The following is a 12,802-nucleotide window of genomic DNA, read 5'->3' on the forward strand; positions in this document are numbered from 1 at the left end:
ACTGTAGTTTCTGAACGTATATACCGTTCATTGGATAAAACAGGGGAGGGTAGAGCGGTGGCCCGTGATATATCTAAGGCTTTTGACAGGGTATGGCACGATGGTCTTCTAAGGAAAATTAGATCATATGGAATCACTGGAAGAATTCATAACGTAATTAAATCCTTCTTAAGTAATAGAAAAATCAAAGTTGTCCTCGACGGACGTACATCCAAACAATATGACATAAATGCGGGAGTGCCTCAGGGGTCTATCCTTGGACCTCTATTGTTCCTGATATTCATAAACGACCTCCCTGTTTATATTGTTTCGGAGATGGGTATATTTGCCGATGACACCACTCTCTATAACAGATATGAGGGGAAAACAAATGAACACATATCCAAGAAAATGGCAGAAACACTAGAGGATGACCTCCAATCCGTAGTGGAATGGGGACAAAAATGGTTGGTCTCATTCAATGCTGCTAAGACTAAGCTTGTTTCCTTCAATAATTACAAGAAACCTTCTCTACCACCAATAGCAATGGCCAAGAACACATTGCCTGAAAGTACTTCTTTTAAACTCCTCGGCCTAACGTTTACAGGGAATATGAACTGGAATAGATACATTGAGAGCATTGCCAAGGCTGCTGCAAGGAAGGTTGGCTCCCTCTACCGTGCTAGAAAACTACTTACGCCTGCCAGTATCCTATACCTCTATAAGGCAACCATTCGCCCATGTATGGAGTACTGTTGTCACATCTGGGCTGGTGCATCTGCTGCTTGTCTCTCGCTCCTGGACAGGGTTCAAAAAAGAGTCGCCAACCTGATAGGTCCTGAACTGTCATCTAGGCTTCAACCTCTGTCCCATCGACGAGATGTTGCATCCCTCTGCCTGTTCTACAAATACTTTAATGGTGAATGCTCTGGCGAACTGCAAACACTTGTACCTCCCCGACGTAACTACCCCCGACAAACCCGACAAGCTACTAAGTCTCATCCCTTTACAGTGGAGATCCCTAGGTGCAAGAAAGCCTTTTACTCCAATAGTTTCTTCCCCAGAACTGCGGGTCTTTGGAACTCCCTTCCGGGATTCTGCTTTCCCAACTGCAATGATATGCAGAAGTTCAAGTGTAATGTTAACAAACATCTTTCTACTCTTCTCCCTTCATAATGACCCCGCTAATTAATTCCCTAATAGTAGCCCCCTGCTTCAAAGTGGCACTGTGCCTTGTTTGGGGTGAAAATTGAATTAAAAAAAAAAAAAAAAAAAAAAATATTAATCAAATAATAATAAAATATTAATCAAATAATAATAAAATATTAATCAAATAATAATAAAATATTAATCAAATTATAATAAAATATTAATGAAATTATAATAAAATATTAATAAAATAATAATAAAGTATTAATCCAATAATAATAAAGTATTAATCCAATAATAATAAAATATTAATCCAATAATAATAAAATATTAATCAAATAATAATAAAATATTAATCAAATAATAATAAAATATTAATCAAATAACAATAAAATATTAATCAAATAATAATACCATATTAATAAAATAATAATAAAATATTAATCAAATAATAATAAAATATTAATCAAATAATAATAAAATATTAAGAAAATAATAAAATATTAATCAAATAATAATAAAATATTAATCAAATAATAATAAAATATTAATCAAATAATAATAAGATATTAATCAAATTATAATAAAATATTAATCAAATTATAATAAAATATTAATAAAATAATAATAAAATATTAATCAAATAATAAAATATTAGTCAAATTATAATGAAATATAAATAAAAAAATAAATTATAAATCAAATAATGAAATATAAATTAAAAAATGATAAATTATAAATCAAATAATGAAATATAAATTAAAAAATGATAAATTATAAATAAAATAATTAAATATAAATCAGATAATAATGAAATCAGATAATAAAATATAGATAAAAATAAATTATAAATCCAATAATGAAATACAACTCGAATAATAAAATATAAATAAAAAATAATGAAATATAAATTAAACAATAATAAATTAAATATCAAACGATAACAAATCAAATAATAAAATATGAATCAAATAAAAATAAAATATGAATCAAATAATAATGGCATATAAACAAAATAATAAAATAGAAATCAAATAATAATGAAATATTAATAAAATAATAATAAAATCTAAACAATAATAACACATAAACCGAATAATCTGCAAGAAATGTATTGATTAGATGTTGATTGTATTATTCGTATTTTTCAGCCTGGTCAGGTGAGGTACTTTGATGAATGTTCGAAACGTAACTTTTCGCCTTCACAAATTGTTAACAGGCAAACGAATATAGAATTTGTACGTCGACGGGTAAGACCTTTTCTTTATTATTTCATATTTGTGTTCATGCTTATATGTATTTTTATTCATAAAATTGATATATAGCAATTTCAAACGGTTTTTAACGCTTTTCAGTGTAAAAGCATGATTTTTCTGTGTTGACACTGATCAAATTTGACGATGATTATTTAATGCAAAAACACTGATCAAATTTCATATTCAGTATTCCTAATATTCAAATTTCATATTCAATATTCAAATTTCATATTCAATATTCCTAATATTCAATATTCAAATTTCATATTCAAATTTCATATTCAATATACCTAATATTCAATATTCATATTCAATATTCAAATTTCATATTCAATATTCAAATTTCATATTCAATATTCAAATTTCATATTCAATATTCTTAATATTCAATATTCATATTCAATATTCAAATTTCATATTCAATATTCAAATTTCATATTCAATATTCAAATTTCATATTCAATATTCAAATTTCATATTCAATATTCTTAATATTCAATATTCATATTCAATATTCAAATTTTATATTCAATATTCAAATTTTATATTCAATATTCCTAATATTCAATATTCAAATTTTATATTCAATATTCAAATTTTATATTCAATATTCAAATTTTATATTCAATATTCAATATTCATATTCAATATACCTAATATTCAATATTCAAATTTCATATTCAATATACCTAATATTCAATATTCAAATTTCAATATTCAAATTTTATATTCAATATTCTTAATATTCATATTCAATATTCAAATTTCATATTCAATATTCAAATTTTATATTCAATATTCTTAATATTCAATATTCATATTCAATATTCTTAATATTCAATATTCATATTCAATATTCGATATTCTTAATATTCATATTCAATATTCGATATTCTTAATATTCATTATTCATATTCAATATTCCTAATATTCAATATTCAAATTTTATATTCAATATTCCTAATATCGAGATTTTATCTGTCATTATTAAAAAAAACCTCTTCATAAAAACAGTAACTAAATTTCTATCTCGTATTTCTATTAGTCTGTCTGTCAATTTCACTTTTTCTCATATGGATCTTTTCAATAAGGTGCAGAGAACTAAGTATTATGGTATCTGTTCAATGCATAATTAGGATTTATAAGGATTTGTATTTAATGCATAACACGTATACTGTACAATCATGCTGACACACCAATCTCGCTAGATCACCAAAGTTAAGCAAATGGAGCCTGACCAGTACCAGATGGGTGACAATTTGGGAAAGCTAGGCGCTGTATGTACCGCACCAAGTCATTGAAATTTCCAGATTGGTATCTGGGGCATGTTCGAATGCACCCCCAAATCAAGACAGAAAACAACGGGAAACTACTGTCTTTACTTGTCTTCGCGAAATTACCATGGCTCTACAATTTGGAGAGCCATGGTCGCCGACGCTGTTAAAACGGGAGAACCGCTGCATATAATTAACAGTCAGTTATTCATACTTGGATTCCAGATTTTTCTTATGGTGTCACGGATAACTATTTCAATTATTAGGAAACTAGCAAAGATACCCGTGCTTCGCACGGAGCTTTGTTGCGCACTCGGGTACCAAAATCTGTGGGCACCTTTCCAGTAAGTTGATGTTGTAAGAGCAACGATTGCATAAGGTGATTAACATTTTAACTACCTCTTGTAGTGACTGAAATTCAATCAGGAACTTCACAAAACATTTTCATCAAAAAGGAAGGTTACTTGATGTTACATAGTAAATTTTTCATTGAAGTAATTTTCAACTCTTGCTTAAATTTTATCTTGCACATTCAATACTAAAAACTTACCACAATCAGATCATGTCAGTTTTTCCTCATATCCATTTCTCGAACTTTTCACTGAAGAGCCTCAGGGTAAACTACATTTCTGCTGCTTTGATTTGGAGCCAGAATGTAGAGTTTTTCTGAACTTCCTGTCCGGCTGATGGAGACGTAGAACATACCGTGACTGAAGCAGTCTGATGTCAAGTCTACGCCAATGGTGTTAAATGTCTGACCTTGACTTTTGTTTATGCTCATTGCAAAACACACCTTCACAGGAAATTGGAGTCTCCGGAATTTAAATGGAAGTTCTGAGTCCGATGGAACTAAGGGGATCCTTGGCAGTAGAACGGTTTCACCTTTGTAGGGACCACAGGAAATGGTGGCCTCAAGTACATTGGTGTGCAATCTGGTGATAACACATCTGGTTCCGTTTGTTGTTTTTGGCGGTTCCAAGGATCGAAGAATCATGATTGGCGATCCAATTTTGAGATTTAAAATGTGTGGAGGCATTCCAGATATCTCCAAAGAGTTTAAAAACTCCACAGGGTAGTGAACAGCTTCATATTCATTAGTAGCCGAATCAACTGACTTGTATTGCTTTGTGTCTCCTGGAAATTCATCCATTATTGAATTGTTCAAATGATTCACATTGCTGTTTAATGGCGAAATAATAGCCCTCTCAGCAAGCCAATCCGGTGATTTTCCATTGTTTTGCAGGTCTGGGTACACTTTGTCTTTCAGTTGCTTCTGATTACCGACACATTTACCAAGCGCAGTTGGAATCTTAATTGTGTCAGGTGAAGAAGTGATAGGAAACTGACCATTACCGATTTGGAGAAGCAATTTTGAGAAGTCTGCTGCAGCTGTGTTATCAGAGATATAGGCTCTCATATTAGTAGTCAGTCTCTTCACTATAACGTGCCTCCAGAGATAGGATTGTTTCAAACTTGCATTGACAATGTTAGCCCTTGTGCCATTTTTAACCACTGGGAGGATTTGACGGAAATCACCGCAAAATAAGGTTGGAATGCCACCCATGGGATTCTTGTTTCCTGTGATGTCTTGCAGTGTTCGGTCAATTGCTTCATAAGCACTCTTGTGCGTCATTGGGGCTTCGTCTACAATGATTGCAGAGGTGTCTCTAATTACATTTGCCAAGGCTGAGTTACCAGTAATTTTGCAAACTGGCTGATCCATTCGATGAGTATCCAAGGGTACTTTAAAAGTGCTGTGAAGAGTGCGGCCACCTTGTAGTAGAGTAGCAGCAATGCCACTGAATGCTGTTGCAAGCACAATCTTTCTCATGGATCTAATCTTTGCAAGGATCAAATTGATTACAAAAGTCTTGCCCGTACCACCTGGAGCATCAAGAAACATCATGTTTTTGTTCATTTCACCTTGTGCTTCCAACATTGCCATGAATGAATTGTAAACTTCTCTTTGAGAATCGGTCAGTTTTTCTTGCATATTTTCTGCTTGTAGGGAAAGTTCTTCAAGATTATAAGTAACTTCACGTTGATACTCTCTCGCGAGTCTTTCATCTCTCCCTTGCGTTGGTGCAGGTAATCCATAGCTTGCCAATGGTTGACCGCACATAAGGAGAACTTTTTCTTCAATTAGACAAAGAGTTTTATTGTAGATGTCCTCATTAAAATCTGCTTCTGGATTGTTAACTTCTTGCCTGTATCTGTGAAGAATGTCTTCAGATATTACATCACGAAAAGCCATCCAGATCTCAAGAGGATTTCTTGGCTCACAGGCTGTTAAAATTATCATAAATAGGCTTCGCAAATTTGAAGGTGATTGAGTGGCACTTGCCTCTCCTACTGCTTGATGCAAGTGATGGTCATTTTCTAGAAGGCCTCGAGCAAGGCACGCTGCTCTGTATGTTTCAAACACCTGACCATTGTATGCTCGCAAATTTTGAAATGAAGTTGGACCAGCAACCTCATTGAGCAACAGGCGTAAGAAATAACACTCCCCTGCTTTTGGACTAATCGTGTAGATTCTCCCAATGCATGGTGCCTTCCATACATCATCATTTTCAGTACCTTCAACTTGTACCCCACGCATTCTTCTCATCCATTTCTTTGTCGATTTGTTCCAAGTGTAAAACTCAGGGACTTCTACGTATTTGAGACCCCTTGCAAAGTCATCCTCATGGCAGAGTTGAAAAAATGCTGTCAAAGTTGTGGCAGGCGGTGGACCTTGGGCTCGTTCCAGAGCAGTATCAGCTGAGAACATGACACGCTGCCCATTTTCAAGATGAACAGAAAGTTGTACAATTGGGGGGAAATGTTCATGGATGGGATGTTCCAATATCCTCCAGGCCGCCTCTGAACTGCCGACATACCTTGCATTCTGGAACTGCTGGATCTCATCCACAATGTGACTTTGTACTTGGCCTTGTTGGTTAGCTGCTCCATCAGTTCTTTGTAGTTCAAACACTGCTTGATCACATCCTTTATTCACGTATTTGAGGACATATTTGATGCTTTGGATCGAGCTGCAAATTTCTACGTTAATGTGAGCGTTGAACTGCTGAAGGAGGACCTTGTTGTACGGAACAATCCACTGGTTTGTTATTTCTTGATTAACATACCGACCATTTCTCTTCATCCTTATTGTACCAGTCTGGCCTCCATCTTCTGGTTTTCTTTGCCTGTACTTGGGGTAAGAGTCTTGGCCTTGCTCGGTACACTGAAGAAATTCTTTTGGGTATTTTTTGGAACATTTGTTGTCAATCATACATGGACAATTTGGATTAAATGGTCCACAAGGTCCATGCACCATATGTGCCATCACTTTAGCATGAAGATCAGGATCTTCCTCTTTGTCAGGGATCTCTGCAGTTATGCAGAGATCCATTTTTTCTGGTAGAAGTTTGTCCTCTGGGGCCTGCCAGGTGAGGATGTGTGCATGCGGCAGTCCTCTTTTTTGATATTCAATACTGTACAGGAAAGCCCTCAACCTGCCAAATCCTCCCTTTTTAATAAATTCAAGTAACTTTTTTAGCTTCTGCCTGAAAATCCTGGCAACAATATCTGGACGATCCTGAGGGTCTTGCCCTTGAAGACAATTTTCTGTAATTTCTGTCCACTTTGGATTTGTTGTGAACGTGATGAAGAGGTCGGCTCGGCCCATTCGCCGAACATATGCCATGGCATCACTTTGACGCTCAAACATGTATCGAGGGCCTCCTGTATAAGTTGCCAGAAGTACAACTCGTTGACCAAACTGTTCTGGATTCCCATCCTCCCTAAGAATTGAATCTCTCAAGTTGCTATAATTGTCAGCTCTCAGGGTCTGTTGCTCACGCCTCAGGAACTGTAAACGTTCTGTTTCAATCTTGCAGTACACATCCACCAGCCATTGTTGAAATAGCCTTCGGTACCAGAGAAAATAGTTTCCAGGCCGAGTCATTAAATGGTACGAATAAAATTGCTGTTGGGTAACTTTTCGCCCATTGGATGCCTTCATGTAGACGTTGTAAGATGGAGAACCATAGGGGTACATTAACGGGTACATTAAAGTATCGTAGAGGGGATGTAGTTCGGAGATCCATTTTAATGTATCATTTCTAAAACGCAAGACAATATCCCGGTTAGCTGTTGGTTCATTCTCCATTAATATTCCAATCTCATACGTTGTTGTTGGAGTTTGAATCGCCGTGGATGCTCTTCTTGCGGCCTTCGGTCTTCCCTTATGACAACTTTATGTTCTACCAAGTGTTCTTCTTCAATCCTCTCCTTTGTTGTTTTCAGCTGACAAATAAAGCTGTTGTTCTCATGTAAAAATTCAGTCAGACTTTGGAGAATGTCTCTATTGAGTCTACTGTCACGTCCCCGATTATGTAGTTCCTCTTCCAGACTATCCAAGAAGTAGACTTGAATAAACTTTGCTGTTTCATCTTCAGGTGGTAAAAGACTCCCAATCTGGTGGTAAACCTGGCCTCGAATTCTAAAAGAAGGATTCCACCCATGTACTGATGCAATTTTGTGACCAAATGATGTCATTGCAAAACAATTGTTATAACTGCGTAGATTTTGCAGAAAATCTTTAGAGATGGGACCATTGCCGGAGAGCAAATCTTGAAGCAACTGAGGCAGTGGTGGAAAGCTATCAAGCACAACTTTGCCAGAAGAACAACAACAACCAGGGGTTTCTCCTTTAAATTTTACAGCTGAGCAATGTTGACATACTTTGTCCATTTTTCCTATATCAGCTGTAGTGAGAGAGTCATTTTTGTTGTAGAGCAATCCTTTTCTATTGCAGTGTTCTATTTCATGGTGTCTCAAAGCAGTCATTCGTTGTCTAGCTGCCTCGTTTTCTGTCAATTGCTGGGGCAAAGTCATACTCTCTCTCCATGCAGCCTCTCGTTGTTGCCCTTGGTATAGGCGAAAGCTTCGTTGGGTTTCCGATTCATTCTGATGTCGTTGAGCCACTCTCAACTGACCTTGTGTACGTCTACTTACCTCATATAATTCATTCGATCGTAATATTGCTTCTCTTTCCAGTGCATATCTTTGCCTTTCTTGAATTTCATCTTGTGATGAATTTAACCGCCTTACAGCATGTCTAGTTCTGTCAGCTTCACGTTGGGTTTCTCTTTCCAAATCTGACAGTCTTGCTCTCCTTTCTCTTTGACGTATCCTGTTAAGTTCTAGACGTCTTTCTCTATCTGAATTGTTTTCATTGGAGCGAATTGCAGCAACTCTTAGTCTATTAGCTTCCAATCTTTCCATTCTTTCTTCCTCACTTTCGTTTCTACTTCGTTTGGGTGGCATAATTTCGGTTTTAAACGGAATTGTTTAACGATATTAATGATTGTAAATTAATTAAGCGTAAAGGAAATGTATACTAACTGAAATGGATGAACTATAAATAATATTTCTGAATAGTACAATTATAAACAATTATATTGTACCTATTTACTATGCCTCCCCACGGGACAGAGTTAGACACCAGGGTCGTTTTTTAACGTGGAGAAAAGGTACAAAAATAAAAATTGTCTCAGTCGTGAAGGATTTCTCCTCCACCGAAAGAGAACAAGAAAATGAAGTGCAGCATCTGAAGAACAGATGGTGTTTATTTGCTCCCCCACTGAGCAAATTAGGCACAAGGCCGTTTTTAATGTGAGGTAAAAACCAGCTCCCCTAAAAGTAGGCAAAAAGGGGGCACTCTGGTTACCAAAAATAATAATTGTCCCAGTATAGAGGGTTTCCCCTCCATTGACTGGTACAAATTATCTTAAGTGCAGCATCTGAAGAACAGATGGTATTTATTTGCTCCCCCACTGAGCAAATTAGGCACAAGGCCGTTTTTAATGTGAGGTAAAAACCAGCTCCCCTAAAAGTAGGCAAAAAGGGGGGGCACTCTGGTTACCAAAAATAATAATTGTCCCAGTATAGAGGGTTTCCCCTCCATTGACTGGTACAAATTATCTTAAGTGCAGTATCTGCCGGAACAGATACTACACTTTGATCTTGACCAAAAGGAATGAATAAAAGCGACCTACGTGTGACTCATTACTTCCGGGTGTAAACGTCACAGTCTAAAAGTAATAATTAAAAAAAAAAAGTAAATGTAAAATAAATGTAATACCAACTTAGGTTAACTAAGTAAACAGTACAATTAAAACAGTTCTATTAAAACAAATAATTACTAAGATCTAGGTAATTGTTAGTCTCATTGTTATGGTTTTAAAGAAAAAAATGTGTAAAAAAAGTTCTGCTTTTGTGAGTACGTGTATTTCTTTTAAATTACATAACCTTTTTATTTTATTATTTATATCTCTTTTAAATTTATATATTTTGTTAGTAAACTGGAAGAAATTCAGTTGAATAAAACCTTGTTCGTGTTCTTTACGTTAAACTCATATTTTTATAAAAGGTTCATCCGGTTTAAAGAAAGCACTAAGTTTAAATAAGACTGGAAATAACTAATTCAATATATAAATAGAAAAATGAAATAAATATAAGCTTTAAGTCTTAAGATAGTAATAATCAAAATGTAATAAATTATTTGTAGTTCAAATCTATGATAAGACAGGCTTTCGAAATAGGCTCGACCAGAAAGATTAAATTGGAACGAAATTATAATCTCCGTGCCATTTTCAAAACAACCCCACAAAAGTAACGATATCCTGCAGTTGGTTAAATGACAATCGTTGTAAGAAAAGTGTAAAAGAAAATGCGCTTATCTGTTTATTTTGACCTGTTTTATTTAATTAAAAAAAAATTGGCTATAACTGGAAGAGAGCGTTATGTTTTGGGGGTTGTTTAAAAAATAGAATGGAAATAAAGTTAGTTCCGTTTTAATTGTCTTTAATTGCGGCAAGCGCTAACAAAATCGAAAAATCACTGTTTACATTCGAAATGTTAACTTTTATAGGTTTACAGGTTTGCTGACAAGGCTGGGGGTGTTTAATACAATTATTTTACTAAATTGATTTTTTTTCATTTAAAAATAAAATTATTTCTTTTTTAATAAAGTTTTATTTTAAAATATTTGTTTTTGTTTATTTATATAAAATTACGATAGTTGAATTGTATTCTTAAAAGATTAAAACGGAACGAAATTGAAATTTCCATTACATTTTCAATACAATCCCAAAACATAAAGCTGTCCTCGCCAATGAATTGTTTTGATAATATACGTAAAGTGAAATAAATCGAATATAAAATTAAATGAAAATATATTAAATAATTAAATGTTAAAAAGATTTTGTAAATAGTACAGTTGAAATGATTAGAATATTTCCAATATGTAATAAGGTCGAGGTAATTAGTTAAAGAGATTTAATATAATGTGATATGCAAATGAGCATAAGTCATTCGATATGGGGGTGGTTTGTAGACTAGTATATAAAGAAATTAGGCAAAGATTCTTATGTCTCCTATAACAGAAACATCCTAAAATGGGTTCTAATGTTTCTCTACCAGGAGAGATCTACCCTCTTACCTCCTTTATATTTCGTTGATGATGGAGAGCTGTACACACAGACAGAAACACACGAACCCTATTACTTTATAAAAATATAGATATAAAGAAACAAAGATTAAAGCTCAGTCGAGCAAAATAGTGACAGAGTTAGAGAAAGACTATCAACGTCTCTTTTGCTCTAATTTTTCAAATCTAACGAAGCTTTTTTTTTTTTTCTTTTTTTTTTTTACTACGATTAACTATGACCTGGCCAGTACCAGATAGGTGACCATTTAGGAAAGCTAGCCACTTTATGTACCGCACCAAGTCGTAGAAATTTTCAGGTTGGTATCTGGGGCACATTTGACTCTCTGGAAGAGATGCACCTCTGAATCAAGACATAAAACAACTGAAAACTACTGTTTTTACTTTTCTTCCAGAGATTATCATGGCTTTACAATTTGGAGAGTTGTGGTTGCCGATGCTGTTAAAACAGCAGGACCGCTGATGCTGATGATGATGATTTAATGCAAAAATTTAACCATATTCAACCATAAATTTGGCATAGAGCACTCTTTCTTAGTCAACGAGACATATTTTTTCCTATTTTAATGGGATAAAACGTCTAGTATTTAAATATTCTACTAAAGTTTATAGTAATCTCAATAAATGAAATTAATTTTCTCAGTGCAGATAAATATTTCTTAATTCCGCAAGAATTTTTATGTCACTTTCTGCACGCATCTTAATGTTCAAACAAAAGACGTGCATGTGCTTACATTGCAATGAACATAATATATTTCTATTCCAAAAATGTTAAAGTTCATCTTTGTTTAATGCTATCATGTTTCGGTTTTATAGAAATTATGATTTTATATATTCATATGCGATGTCTGTTAGTTACCATTCTTGATTTATTGAAAGCAAATCTCCACAAATATTCCGCATTCCTCTTGCCATTCTCACAGATTCCAGTAACATTATAATTTGAACAACATCAATTCTTTCTCTAGTTTCTATTATTGATTTTTGGGCACAGTTCCAAAATCTACCAACTATTATGGACACGGCTGTAACCTTCATGTTCAAAACCGCTTTTCAAATCTCTGGTGAATTCTGGGTAATCTTACAATCTTTTTTTTTTTTTTTTTTTTTCATTCTATGAAAATATATTTATTACCAGGCAAGGGCACCATTTTCTTTCAGCATCCATTATTAGATCCACAAAAATCGGCACTTTGATTGGATCTCACTACATCAAAGTATCATATTCGTATTTTCTATAAAAACATCAGATTTGTGCTGGCATCATTTGTTTATATAGACAAATCCCATTTGCACTTTTCCAACTGTATCATTTTTCCTACTTTCTAATGCTTCTCTTAGATTCTTTATTGTCATCAATACATCTCTCTCTCTCTCTCTCTCTCTATATATATATATATATATATATATATATATATATATATATACGTTAGGCTTTGAAATACTATGGTATAAAGAGTTTTACTTATCCTGCACCCCTAATTGATGTAACATTCTTATCGAATAAACGAATAAATCTATATGCATTAGTATATATTTTTATATTGTTTTTATTTTATTCATATTTTCTATTTTATATATAGCAATTTGTTGAGCTTTGCATTATCCTGATAAGTCTCCTCTTGAAGAATCGATCTGATTCTTTTAAC

General features: G+C 33.8%; 1 protein-coding gene across 1 annotated transcript in view; it reads left to right on the forward strand.

Moving 5' to 3' along the window:
• The window catches only part of LOC145241291 (regulator of G-protein signaling 7-like), a gene marked incomplete in the record, with an annotated part of 531,541 nt that overhangs the window by 396,352 nt on the left and 122,387 nt on the right, over positions 1-12,802 (forward strand). The window contains 1 exon segment of the mRNA XM_080104037.1: positions 2,280-2,378. Coding sequence (XP_079960163.1) covers positions 2,280-2,378 — 99 coding nt within the window.

This window comes from Euprymna scolopes, chromosome 20 (assembly GCF_053919585.1).
Source record: "Euprymna scolopes isolate OS-2025 chromosome 20, ASM5391958v1, whole genome shotgun sequence".
Classification (NCBI taxonomy): domain Eukaryota; kingdom Metazoa; phylum Mollusca; class Cephalopoda; order Sepiida; family Sepiolidae; genus Euprymna; species Euprymna scolopes.